This window comes from Gobio gobio (assembly GCF_949357685.1).
Source record: "Gobio gobio genome assembly, chromosome: 10".
NCBI lineage: Eukaryota > Metazoa > Chordata > Actinopteri > Cypriniformes > Gobionidae > Gobio > Gobio gobio.
Genome location: NC_137116.1, coordinates 37,291,792 through 37,306,843, shown reverse-complemented (window position 1 = coordinate 37,306,843; position 15,052 = coordinate 37,291,792). Strand labels below are relative to the sequence as shown.

The window sequence follows — 15,052 nt, the reverse complement described above, 5'->3', positions numbered from 1 at the left end:
CAAGTTAGTCTTTAGATTAGTCTAATTAACTGCTAGTTGGTCGTACTAGTTCTTAAGACAGGGTGCTTCTCAATCTCAATATCCCTCCTCGTTTCCTCGCTCCTCCGTCCTCCATCCAATGAACCAGAAACCGACCGAGCTCAGCCATCTTGTAGGACATCTCAACTCTAATTGCACCGCGAGGATCGAGGAGTGAGGAGGCTTTCTGAGGAGTCATGAGCGAGGATACACAGGTGTATCCTTTGCGGAAGTGTTTTATTGACTAAACGTGACGCACGTATTAATTCTCCTCCCCCTTCACGTCATCTTGCCACAGTTTATTAATTATATTATTATGTTTAAATGTACAATACACAAATGTATGTCAAATAACAACAACTGTAGGACAGTTGCAGAATTATATCAAAGCACAAGAAAATTAAAGGAAATAAATCAAACTGTAATACTATACATCAACAAAAAAGCAGTTAACTGAATAATTCATTGTTAATAATAACTGGTAACACCGTGTCCTAACTACACGCGACACGATAAGATTCCAGCGACAAGCAACATGTCTGCCCACATCAGACGTGACGCGACTGCGAGATGCAACAAATCAATGGCGTGTGGGCGGGCTCTCGCGGCAAGTGCACAGCACCAGAGATTAATCTTGACGGCACTCGCAAGGAAATGGATAAGTACATAATCAAATTCACAAATATTACACCATATAAACATTACTAAAATACAAACCGAGTTGCTAAAACAATCTTTGTCATAGGATATACTTGTTTGTTCACAGTTTGAACATTCTTGTTTCAATTTGTTTAATTTCAAGATCTGAGGTGAATTATCCTTTGTTGCTTTTAGTACGACTAACAAAGCTGGGAGTACTAAATGACATTCAAAGTCACATTACACACTTTTTAACATTAAATAAAGCACATAAACATTACCTGAGATTATCATTGCCATGTTTTGTGTTGTTATTCCAGCCGCGATGTCGTAGACAAATAAAAAACGTTTCTAAAATGGATTCATCGCGTGTCGCCGTCCCGGCTGGTTAGGACAAAAACTCTAATGAACATGGAAAAGATACCTTTTATCGCATGTCGCGGCGTCGCGTGTAGTTAAAAATATGGATTGTGGTATTAAAAATGTGGTATTTTGTGGAGGTTGAAACTATTACAATTTAAATAGTTCTCTATTGTTCAAGAATCCAATGTGAAAGCTAAATCCTGCGGGGTAGAGTCGTCATTAATTGACGACGCTTTGAAGTGACGCTAAAGGGAGGGAGGATATATCATTTCACTTGATTCAATTCTTCCGTCCTCGCGTCTTTTCCTTGCATCCTTCCCTCGCATCCTGAAGGGGTGGAGCTGAGACGCGTGGAAAGGAGGCGAGGAAAAGAAACGAGGAGGCACAAATAAGAATTGAGAAGTACCCATAGTCTTATTTTAGCGGCTATGTTTATGCAACTAGTCCCAGAATATCTTAGCAACAGCCTGGCATCAGTGCCCTGCACCCTAGCATCATGGCTGTGCATTTTGTGCAGGCAACCACCACTCGCATTTCCTTCATAAACTGTAAAAATCTAGTTGCATCTTGTTGTTTTCATCAGCAGGGTTATTAGAGGAGTGAAGACAAGAGTGAAGACCAATTACCCTATTAAAATGGCACACTCTAGAGCGATCGCCACTTATACCTGACATTTTGCAGCCCACAGTGCCAGTCAATTTCTAGGACAGATGTGAGCTTGCTTATACTCCTCAGGGCAGATACCCATGTCTGCCTGGTTATGGCCACATGTCGCCTGTTTACACAAAGTCAGTCCCTTAGCAAATGGTGCTGGGAACACATGACATTTTGGACTCATTGTCCAGCTGATATAAATTGTTAGAACAGAGCTGCACTACACTTCTGCCATTGAAAACACTGAGCTTGGTAAATGTGTACAGTGTTAACACTGCAGATTTCTACCTCATTGTCACATGTACAGGTGCTGGTCATATAATTAGAATATTATCAAAAAGTTGATTTATTTCACTAATTCCATTCAAAAGGGAAACTTGTATATTATATTCATTCATTACACACAGACTGATATATTTCAAATGTTTATTTCTTTTAATTTTGATGACTATAACTGACAACTAAGGAAAATCCCAAATTCAGTATCTCAGAAAATTTGAATATTATGAAAAGGTTCAATATTGAAGACACCTGGTGCCACACTCTAATCAGCTAATTAACTCAAAACACCTGCAAATGCCTTTAAATGGTATCTCAGTCTAGTTCTGTAGGCTACACAATCATGGGGAAGACTGCTGACTTGACAGTTGTCCAAAAGATGACCATTGACACCTTGCACAAGGAGGGCAAGACACAAAAGGTCATTGCAAAAGAGGCTGGCTGTTTACAGAGCTCTGTGCCCAAGCACATTAATAGAGAGGCGTAGGGAAGGAAAAGATGTGGTAGAAAAAAAGTGTACAAGCAATAGGGATAACTGCACCCTGGAGAGGATTGTGAAACAAAACCCATTCAAAAATGTTGGGGCGATTCACAAAGAGTGGACTGCAGCTGGAGTCAGTGCTTCAAGAACCACTACGCACAGACGTAGATGGGTTTCAGCTGTCTCATTCCTTGTGTCAAGCCACTCTTGAACAACAGACAGTATCAGAAGCGTCTCGCCTGGGCTAAAGACAAAAAGGAATGGACTGCTGCAGAGTGGTCCTAAGTTATGTTCTCTGATGAAAGTACATTTTGCATTTCCTTTGGAAATCAGGATCCCAGAGTCTGGAGGAAGAGAGGAGAGGCACACAATCCACGTTGCTTGAGGTCCAGTGTAAAGTTTCTACAGTCAGTGATGGTTTGGGGTGCCATGTCATCTGCTGGTGTTGGTCCACTGTTTTTTTTTAGGTCCAAGGTCAACGCAGTCGTATACCGGGAGGTTTTAGAGCACTTCATGCTTCCTGCTGCTGTTGACCAACTTTATGGAGATGCAGATTTCATTTTCCAACTGGACTTGGCACCTGCACACATTTGAAATATATCAGTCTGTGTGTAATGAATGAATATAATGTAAAAGTTTCACTTTTTGAATGGAATTAGTGAAATAAATCAACTTTTTGATGATATTCTAATTATACGACCAGCACCTGTATGTTGGTTTTATTTGTGTTTTATTTGGTTTAGTACAAGTTCCTGTTTTCTTTGTTCTCATTTTCCTGCCACTAGTTTCCATGGTTTCTAAATTAGTTTACACCTGTTTCCTGATTTGTTGATTAGCTTCCCTTGTGTATTTAATGTAGTGTTAGAGTGTGTAGTGCTTGGTTTCCCTCTGTTCATTAAAAGTCAGTTTAGTCATCTCCCTGCTTGATCTTCTGGATTGCTACAACTTTACATGTTACACTCATGAGCGATTCAACATAAACAGAGCCAGGAGAATTAAATAACCCATATCCTATACTCTTTAAAAACCCTAATTATCCTAATTATCTAAGCTTAAAGGAATATTCTTGGTTCTATACCAGTTATGCTCAATTGACAGTGTTTGTGGCATAATTGTTGATTGCCACAAAAATAATTTCAACTCGCCCCTCGTTTTCTTTTTCTTTTTTTTAAAGGAAAAAAGAGGTTAAAATGAGATGTTTACAATGGAAGTGAATGGGGCTGGTATTTGGCGGATTTAGAAGCAATGTGAAGCTTATCATTTTATAGAAGTACTGCCTTAGTATTTTGATACAACTTTGATACATTGAAATAGTTAACCCTCATTCTCAGGCTTTAGCTCAGGGGTGTCCAATCCTGCTTCTGGAGGGCCAATGTCCTGAAGACTTTAGCATCATCCCCAATTAGACACACCTGAATCAGCTAATCAAGGTCTTACTAGGCATAAGATGTGTTAGAAATCGTCCCCTATACACTCATTCACTATTCCCTATTAATACACTAATATATTCTACTTGAAGGAGTGAATGAAAAAAGAGTGAGTAAAATCGGACACTGAATGCACCGGAATGGCTGCCGCTTTTGCATATTGTGCTTGCCGTTAAATAATCATTTGAAACTTAGCAAACTGGCAGCTCCAGTAGAAATGAAACAATGTATCTTGAACTCTGTCATGGAAACCATCATGGATAAACCTTAATTAAACAATTTAATTATAAAATTAAAATTAATTTATACCTGCATGGTATTATTCTGTACCCACGTTGGACCAGCAGTTTGAAAAACAAATTGATGGATGATTCAGCTGTGGGCGCCATCTTCTGGTGAGACACAGGAATTAATTTGGCACGACCCTCACAGTGCATTATGGGTATTCTCTAGCTGTTCAGTGTACATCAATTACATTATGGAATTGAATGAATGCACTCAATAATGTCCACTATGGTTTCGGACCCCACTACAAAAGGCTGTCCCCGCAAATAGTGCCCTATGTAGGGGTAATGTGGGGGGCAATTTTACAGCCCTTGAAACATCCATGCAGATGTGAGCCAAGTTGAAGCTAAACTCTGCAGGACAGTGGCCGAGTTTGAACACCCCTGTCCTATGCTGTGAAATCGCCACCTATACACTCGTTCAATATTCCCTATATTACTCCACTAATATAGTTCTGTCAGGTCCATTAAGTCAAGAACACACATGACAATAAAAATGATTTAGAAATTTTTATTGAATTGCAATCAGTTGATGAATTCTGAATTAAATTTGTTTTTGGCGGTATGGCTCTGTTCAGGGAGTCCTCTGACCTTTCATGAGCACCATGAAATAGCAGAGAGTCAGAGGACAGCAGCAGCATCAGGGAACGCTTACCAGTTTAGGACTGGGAGAGCTTAACTATTCCCCCTATGAACAGAGCAGCAACGATGACATAAACAAATGCCACGTTATACACGACAGGAGGAGGTGGGGAGGTGGCGGGTTGCAAAGCAGCGAGCAGCTAGTAGTAAGAGCGAACTTGATCTGCTTTAAATAGGCGCCCTGCTTTTAGCGTAGCCATTAGTAACGAGGGGAGTTGAAACAGCTGATGCAAATCAGCTGATGAGACAGTGTTGTTACCAATAGCGTTAGCAGCGTCTTGACTACTTGGCCTGCCAGAACTGACGCTGATGCTCAATTTCACTTGAAGGAGTTAATGGCCAGCACGCACTACTCCTCCACACACCAGGATTTTAGATCAGCCACATCCACAGCCGGAAATCTTCTCTCCTCCTTCTCTACACTCACTGAGGCAGAAGTATCTAAACTTCTCTCCAGCCATCCTACCACCGGCCCTCTAGATCCCATCCCCTCACACCTCCTACAAGCCATCTCTCCTACACTCCTACCAGCATTCACACACATCATCAACACGTCTCTCCGCACTGACATTTTCCCTACCACATTCAAGCAGGCTCGGGTAACCCCACTTCTTAAAAAACCCATGTTAAACACATCACTTGTAGATAGCTACAGACCTGTTTCTCTCCTACCATTCATAGCGAAAACTCTTGAACAAGTTGTTTTCAACCAGGTTTCATCATTCCTCTCACAGTATAACCAGCTAGACGTCAACCAATCAGTTTTCAAAAGGGGCCACTCAACAGAGACTGCATTACTGTTGGTCACTGAAGCCCTGCGGATTGCGAAAGCTGATTCCAAATCATCGGTCCTCATCCTCCTCGATCTATCTGCTACCTTTGACACTGTGAATCATCAAATTCTTCTGTCCACCCTCTCATCACTGGGCATCACAGGAATTCCACTCCACTGGTTTGAGTCCTATCTCACAGGTAGGTCTTTCAAGGTTGCCTGGAGAGGGGAGGTATCCAAAGCATATCTACTGACCACGGGGGTTCCTCAGGGCTCTCTCCTCTTCTCCATTTACACTACATCACTGGGACCCATCATACAGGCACATGGCTTCTCATACCATTGCTATGCTGATGACACACACCTTTCATTTCAACCAGATGATCCCACAGTAGCTGCATGAATCTCTAGCTGTCTGGCGGACATCTCGGCATGGATGAAAGAACATCACCTGCAGCTCAACCTGGCAAAGACGGAGCTTCTCGTCTTCCCTGCCAATCCGACTCTACAACATGATTTCACCATCCAGCTTGGTTCATCCTTGAATTACCCCTTCAAGGTCGGTCAGAAATCTTGGAGTATCCTTTGATGACCAGCTGTCCTTCAAAGACCACATTTCAAAGACTTGCATGCAGGTTTTCGCTGCACAACATCAGGAAGATCAGACCATTACCAACAGAGCATGCAACACAGCTTCTTGTCCAGGCCCTGGTCATTTCTAGGCTTCACTACTGCAATGTGCCTTCTGGCTGGACTTCCATCGTGTGGGATCAAGATGCTTCAAATGATCCAGAACTCAGCGGCACGTCTTGTCTTCAATGAGCCCAAAAGGGCCCATGTCACACCTCTCTTCATCTCTCTGCACTGGCTACCACTCGCTGCTCGCATCAAGTTCAAGGCGTTGATGCTTGCTTACAGATCTACCACAGGCTCAGCATCCGCATACTGCCACTGGCTCCTACGAGTCTACACCCCCACCAGAAGCCTTTGCTCAGCTAAGGAGAGGCATCTCTCACCATCACAGTGAGGCATGAAATCATTTTCCAGAACATTTTCGTTCACTGTTCCTTGCTGGTGGAACGATCTCTCTGCCTTCATCCGGAATGCAGAATTGCTGACAACATTCAAAAGACAGCTGAAAATTCATCTCTTCCATGAGCACTTAACCCCATCTTAAAAATATATATTTTTTTTCCTCTACTCCCTCCCTATTCTAGCTTATGCTACTCTATGCAATGTCCAAAGCTTTCAAGCACTTTTTGTGATTTTTCGCCTGGAATGCTTCCTGTATTCCTCAGTTGTTAGTCGCTTTGGATAAAAGCGTCTGCTAAATGAATAAATGTAAATGAATGAAAACTAGTGAGTGAATTCAGACACTGAGTACGCCAGAAGGGCTGCCGCTTTTGCATAGTTTCCACTTGCTATTTAATAATTATTTGAAAAATGTATCATCGATTCCTTACAATAACAGACTGTGTGTAAAGTTCATGGATGTTTTATAGTACATTAGTCTATGCAGTGAACTTTACATACTTCACATACTTTTGAAAATCCAGCGTTTTGTTGATCCTGATAAGCGCTCATTGTCACAGTTGTAAACACAACAACGTTATTTTTCCATGAGGGGGTTTGCCATCACAACATCTTTGTTTCCAGGCAGACCTGGACATCCTGTAGAATTCAACCAATCAGATAATGACGTTCCATCCGATACATCCGACGTTCAGCCAGCGGTGCATGGGTGTGATATCTAAGGCTGAGATTATCCCTGTCCTAGCATTTCGCATTCTCATATTATATTTTGCTGACTGTACTGTCAAGTTTATTTTTAATGGACTTTTCGGGCTATAAAGGTAAGAATGAAATGGTGTCTTCTTTACTCCAATTGTTAAGTTTTTCCCCTCAAATGCTGAAACCTACTGTTTCCGTGACTATACAAAGCACATGAATATGAGGCACAGGAGTGGGTGCATATTGTTATGTCTTATGGCTGTACTATTATTGTAACCAAGATTTTTGCTGCATTATTTTAAAGAAAATAAAGGAAAAGTGTAATTGAATTGTTGTGGTAGTTCATCTGAGTTTAACTTGTACTGAACCCAGAATATTCTTTCTGCAAGAACATCTGACCAGCTATACAAAAGAGCTCACAAGATCAATTGGTGACCTGGAAATATTACAGAATATTTCATTTGTATAGATGGGGTCTGTATAGAGAGATTGAAATATATGGCTATCATAGTGGCTATTATACTGATATAAGTGTCTTTCACAATCTTTTGAGATGTCTAACATCCTTCAGATGTTCTGATTCATATTGATAAGCTGAGAAGAAATTCCATCTGTATTTCCGAGGCAAAAAAACTGCTTGCCTTTGTCTTTTCTTTCCTTTTCTCATCGTGTTTTCCCAGCTCTTATCAAGTATTTTGTCTCCCCGCAGACAGAGACATCTAATAACGTGATCATTTCTGCCGCAGCTGGTTGCCATAGCAACAGCTCCAGCAGTCCACACTCGATTCAGCGCACAGGGCCCGAGAGGCAAGTGAGGAGACTACATGACAGACAGACCTGAGGAGAGAACCGCAAATCCCCACCCGCATTATCCCCAAAGAACAGAAAAATGAGTTTGAAGTGCTACCGCAACCAGGTGCACTGAAAGACCGAGATTCGAGCTCAGTGTCAAACTGGGGTCTTAAATGAAAGCTGGTTGCAGTTACCAGATCACCCAGTTGTCATGGAGAATCAGGTTGATCTGGACTTGTGCTGTTAACAGGGCCAAATGTTTGTGTTTAGCCCCCGATATTGAACATGGACACAGCCAGCTGAACTCCCTTGACTGTGTGCAATTCAAAGACAAAACAGAGCGGAGTGGCTGAATTTGTTGCTTGTGTTTTGCCCTGGTCTTTCAATCGAGCACAACTTGTTCCTCACGCACACCGCTTATCTCCCTCTCTTCGTCCTCACTCACCTTTCTCTCCATTTATCACTCCATTTTGGGAGGGGAGGGAATAAAAAACAAATAAAATGTCTGCTGTTATGAAGCCGCTGTTTCTCTGTAAGTGCCTGAAGGGAAAGCAGCAAGTTTGAGTCCATTTTTAGCAGTAAAAAAAGCACATTTTTGAAGTCCTCATAAAATTTAAAAGCATATGTTTGTTAACTTCTACATAGCATATAGATTACCTCTATGCTAATGCATGGGTATTTATTAGTAATTCAAATGTATTTGTAAAATGCTTTTCAAAGGGAATATTGTTTCAATGCAATTTTTCTGGCTATGCCCAAACATCCTGATTCAATAGGTAACATGTCAATGTGAGAAAGAATCCCATGCTCATCAAGTGATTTATTTCCATGAGTTTTTCTTTAAAGAATAAAAAAGGACAGTTAATGTGTTTGAGGAAAATAAATCCAAGTCTCCAAAACTTTTTTAGAGAAGTTTAGTAAAAGTGAGCAGGCTAAAAAAAGACTTTCAGCATATGGCCATCAGTGTCTTCTCAACAAACAAGGTAAAATCTGGTCCCCTCTGAGATGTCTACTGTCATGTCTCTTCTGAGACTTCTGAAGACAAACATGTGGTGTTTCCTCAAGGGCAAAACTGGACAGTTGATTCTCACAGGAAAAGTGCCTGGTGTTAATTCATGTGGCTCACACCACTCCTCATTTGTTAAAAACGCCAGGGTGTTAATTCATTAGGCAGCGAGTCTGTTAATTTTCCCAGTACCAGCTGCTGGGAAACCACAAGGTCAGAAATGGTCTTTCTAACAAGTCCTTGAAGGTTGATACTTGTTGTAGACTTCGGTTGAAAAGTGACGCTAGAATAGAATAGAATAAAATAGAATAGAATAGACCCTTAAGAATAGTTACACAAGGCATTCTTTCAAATTCATGCTTGCCGCCTCCTCGCCATCCCACCAGTGTGGCCGGATGTAACCTATTATCTCAGCCCTAAAGCAGCGCACAGCATGTTGACCCACCAAGTGTTGACACATCCATCATGGCAACGCTCATAAATGTCACAGACTAATTTTTCAAGGGTAGGCCGTTCCATATGCCTGTGATAGGAATTGTTCTGTGCTGACCTCCAGTGGGAATGAGGTCTTAAAGGAATAGCTGTGTTACCGAAGACCAAGCCATCTCATCTCAGAACTCATTCATCATGGTAGTTTAATACCATGGAAAATGAAAACATAAATTGGAATATGCACCAATGTTAAAATAGCTAAATGTACACACAGCATCTGCCACCGCGATGGGGGATCATTTATCTAACCTCGCTCGAAAACAGTTTGGTGTTATTGTTAACTAAAGCTCTTAAAAATAATTTTGGGTAATTGAAAAAAATGCTAAAATAAAATCAACTGTAGACAAAAAAAAATTGACTTTGGCAAGTTTAAGTAAAGTTACAAAAACTTAAAAAATAATATTAAATAAAAGATAATTAAAAATATTAATAAATACTGATAATATTATTTAAATAATACTAAAATACACTTGCATTCTGCATCCTTCCTATTACATTAAAGCAGTCATGATATACTTTTTTTTATCTTTTAATGTTCCTTGAGGTTCATTCATAATGTACAACCCCAAATCAGAAAAAGTTGGGACAGTATGGAAAACGCAAATAAAATAAAAAAAGAAGTGATTTCTAAATTTACTTTGACTTGTATTTCATTGCAGACAATATGAACACAAAATATTTCATGTTTTGTCTGGTCAACTTCATATCATTTGTAAATATGCATCCTTTCCTGTCATTCAAACCTGCAACACATTTCAAAAAAAGTTGGGACAGGACTAATTTAGGGCTAGTAATGAGGTAAAATGGTTAAATAATGATGTGATTTGAAACAGGTGATGTCAACAGGTGATTGTAATTATGATTTGGTACAAAAGCAACATCCAAGAAAGGTCTAATCCTTTAGGAGCAAAGATTGGCCGAGGATTGCCAGTTTGCCAACAAATATTTTGAAATTTTTGAAATGTTTAAAAACAATGTTCCTCAAAGAAAGATAGGAAGAGATTTGGATATTTCACATTCAACAGTGCATAGCATAATTAAAAGATTCAAGGAATCTGGAGGAATTTCAGTGCGTAAAGGGCAAGGGCGCAAGCCTAAGCTGAACAACCGTGATCTCAGGCGGCACTGCATCAAGAATCGTCATTCATCTATAAGCGATATCACCACATGGGCTCAGGACTACTTTGGCAAACCTTTGTCAAGTACCACAATATGTAGTTACATCCACAAATGCCAGTTAAAACTGTACTGTGCCAAAAGGAAGCCCTATGTTAACAGTGTCCAGAAGCCGTCAACTTCTCTGGGCTCGGAGGCATCTGGGATGGACCATCACACAGTGAAAACGTGTACTGTGGTCAGATGAATCAGTATTTCAGGTATTTTTTGGGAGGAATGGACGCCGTGTGCTCCGGACCAAAGAAGAAAAGGATCATCCAGACTGTTACCAGCAACAAGTCCAAAAGCCAGGGTCTGTCATGGTATGGGGTTGTGTCAGTGCCCTTGGCAAAGGTAGCTTGCACTTCTGTGAAGGCACCATTAATGCTGAAAAGTACATAGTGATTTTGGAGTATAATATGCTGCCTTCAAGAAGACATCTTTTCCAGGGACGTCCATGCATATTTCAACAAGACAATGCAAAACCACATTCTGCACACATTACAAAGTCCTGGCTGCGGAGGAAGAGGGTATGGGTACTTGACTGGCCTGCCTGCCGTCCCGACCTGTCTCCAATAGAGAATGTGTGGCGCATTTTGAAGCGCAAAATGCGACAACGAAGACCCCGTACTGTTGCCCACCTTAAGACTTGTTTGCAGGAAGAATGGGACAAAATTACACCTGAAACACTTCATCACTTGGTGTCTTCAGTCCCTAAACGTCTTTTAAGTGTTGTGAAAAGGAATGGCAACATTACAAAGTGGTAAATGCTTTACTGTCCCAACTTTTTTTTAAATGTGTTGCAGGTCTGAATGTCAGGAAAGGATGCATATTTACAAATGACATGAAGTTGACCAGACAAAACATGAAATATTTTGTGTTCATATTGTCTGCAATGAAATACAAGTCAAAGTAAATTTAGAAATCACTTCTTTTTTTTTTTTTTTGCATTTTCCATACTGTCCCAACTTTTTCTGATTTGGGGTTGTATGTTAAATTATACATTTTAGTGCAGTCAAATGATTAATCGCATCCAAAATAAAAGTGTGTGTGTGTCCTGGGTATAATTATTATGTATATATAAATACACACACATGCATGCATGTATATATTTAAGTTTTTATATATATTTTTATTACATATTTATATGTAAAATATTCATATTTTTATATAATATAAATTATACAAATATATATATTAGTACTACACCTATACTACATTAGTTAACATGAACTAATATTGAACTGCACTTATAAAGCATTTATTTATCTTTGTTAATGGTAATTTCAACATTTACTAATGCATTATTAAAATCTTGTTAACATTAGTTAATGCACTGTGAACTAACAGGAACAGCTGGATTTTTATTAACTAACGTTAAGAAAGATTAACTAATGCTGAACAGAGGTGTTGTTCATGATAACTAAAGCATTAACAAATGTTAACTAATACAACCTTATTGTAAAGTGTTACCAAATATACATAATAATTATACACAGTGCACTCATATATTATGTAAACAAACTTTTATTGTGGATGCGACTAATCGTTTGACAGCCCAAGTATTTGCAAAACATGTTTTTTTGTGAATATTGGCAACACAAAGACATGTTTATGGCTTCTCAAGACCTTATACTGCATTAGTCATAGTGCTTTTTTATAGAACTATGACTTGAGGGAGAGTATAATAACAATGTTAATTTTTTATTTTGAGTGAACTAATTCCTTCACATTCAACAATTCCATCAGTGGGACATTGATTACATCTTTGCTTACTCACTCACAGTACTTGGCATTGTAATGGCACTGGATCACAGCTCCCCAGGTATGTTGTGCTGTTCTCTTGAATTGTCCTCATTGTGGTTTCTGGTCTCTGCTTTCACACTCCGAATCCTCTGATGCAACATATGTGGGCGGTGTTGCATAGCTAAATGTTGTTGGCACGTTTAAAAAGTGATCTATAAAGCAAATCTTTCAACATGGGCCCACCTTGTTGTGAGTCCTGTTAGCTGTGTCCATAGCGCAATGTGGATGGGTCATTTTCCATCTGTTGTGTGCAATAGGACATTTTCTTACTCCTGTATTATATTGTTATGAGACAGCAGGGATATGGATATAAAAAATGAAGGGGTAGCTTTTTGAATAAATGTTGAACGGGATTTTAGACAGCATTGTGTGTTACTGTGAATACTGAACATTTTCATTGCGTGTGTGGCTGTTTGGATAAGTGTTTGCAGCAGCTGCAGTTTGGATGTGAATATGGGAAGCTCGCTGGTCTCCTCCTCTGAGGCTAAATGTGCACTGACTCCTGACTGCAGACAATCAGGCTAGAGAGAGACCGACACGCAATACAGATCAGCCAATCAATGAGGCAAATTCACCTAAACCTTTGTGTCCTGTATTCATTATCATTCATTTGCAGCCGCTGGACTGGCATTAGTACAAACTGCCATCACTACATCAGAACACGCTCATTCTTTATGGTGAGAAAGATGCTTTAGCCAGCAATTATTGCTGAGGAGACACTGCCCCCTGGTGTTGCGGAAAAAAAGTGAATCACTGCAGCAACAGATGCCATCGAACAGACTGGGACCATTCCGAGTTATTTATAGTGCGTTACACAGATCTCAGTGGCTCAATTAATGTGTAGGAATGAAGCAATCTGACATTAAATTTCAATCCATAACACAGTCCATTTCTGTAATGCGACGCACAATAAAATTGTGCATAATCGTCCGTATATTTAGGCCAGTAGTAAATGTCCAGGCATGGAGTGTAGCACTTCAGTTATCTAAAAAGGCTTCATATTTGTCTTACTTTAGCCGACTTGAAGCAGTGAAGTTATTTCTAAACAAATGGATAATTCTTTTGTATCCTGTAATTTTGAATAAAAATACACTACTTTTAGATGATTGATTATAGGGGATTTTATGGCGTCTCTTACTTTTTCCTCTTTTAAAAAGTGCAGAAATTGCCTGAATTATGATATTTTGAGCTTGTCACTCCAGACTTTTTAACTTCAAACTCTATAAGTTCAAATTCAGCTTTGCACATATTCAAGAAAATCATATTTTCAGCCAATGTTTATATTAAAATATGCATTGTCAAAGTTTTTTGTTTTTAATAAATTACTATCCTTAATACTACTGTCATCAAGCATTTGGAATTAAAATATAATTTCATATATACATACATACATACATACATACATACATACATACATACATACATACATGCATACATACATATATATATCAGTGGTTCTCAACCTTCTTGGCCTGTAGGTCCCCTGTTGTCCAAGACCGTATACAATATTTTCAATATTTTTTATATTTTCGGTATTTCTGATGTCATTCTGACAAAGTTGCTTATTTTTATTAACTGAAACTGGGAGTTTTGATATATTAAATTAATTAACCATGATTAATTTCGTGATTACAAATAAGAACAATATATAAGTCATTGACTGAGGGATTTATAAATTATAATTCAGAAACAAAACTTTTCATACGTTCAAAGTTAATTAACTGCTAGGTAACTTGCTAGTCTAATTGTCCATCACACTCAATATTAGACATCCACACCATCACACTTCCAGCCAAAATCCTCTTCAAATACATTTTAGCCTAATATGTGATGGTATGGATTCTTCATGCCATTTATTCCAGGATAAATGTTGTAACAGACATAGTTTGAAGTAATCTGAAAAGTGCCTCCATATGTGTGTCTGTTTTCTTGCTGTGTCCAGGATCTTGGAGCTTCAGCAGAATGGGGACATGGACATCTTGAAGCTGAAGTGGTGGCCGCGGGACAGTCCGTGTGACCTGTACTCTCCAGTGGGCACTCGGAAGAATGGCAGCGCCTTGGACATCCACAGCTTTGCTGGGGTCTTCTTTGTACTAGCAGCCGGCGTGGTGCTCTCCTGCCTTATTGCCACGGTGGAAACCTGGTGGACGCGAAGGAAAGGGTCCAGAGTGCCATCGAAGGAGGTAAGAGTCATAAGGGTTGAATGTAGGGATGAGGTTGATCCTTAACTTTTATCATAAACAGAAGAGTGTGAAACATGTTTAAATGCAATAACTATGACCAAATGGGATCTAATAGTTACAGAACTTCAAGTTCAGCAACATCGCTCCTAAATTTCCCCTTAAAAGGGTAGTTTATCCAAAAATCCAAATGAAGTCATCATTTACCCACCCTGGTGTTGTTCTAATTCAGTATGCCAGTCTTCTGTGCTTGACCCGACTCGGCCAAAAAAATCGTGACATGAAATACAACACCTAGAAATCCCCAAAAAGTATCGATGTACTTTCTTCA

At 39.6% G+C, this 15,052-nt stretch overlaps 1 protein-coding gene across 1 annotated transcript in view; it reads left to right on the top strand.

The window, feature by feature from the left end:
- Positions 1-15,052, top strand: part of grid2 (glutamate receptor, ionotropic, delta 2) — a gene marked incomplete at both ends in the record, with an annotated part of 524,276 nt that overhangs the window by 500,279 nt on the left and 8,945 nt on the right. Inside the window, one exon of the mRNA XM_079827346.1 lies at positions 14,484-14,724. Coding sequence (XP_079683472.1) covers positions 14,484-14,724 — 241 coding nt within the window. The remainder of the gene's footprint in view (positions 1-14,483; positions 14,725-15,052) is intronic.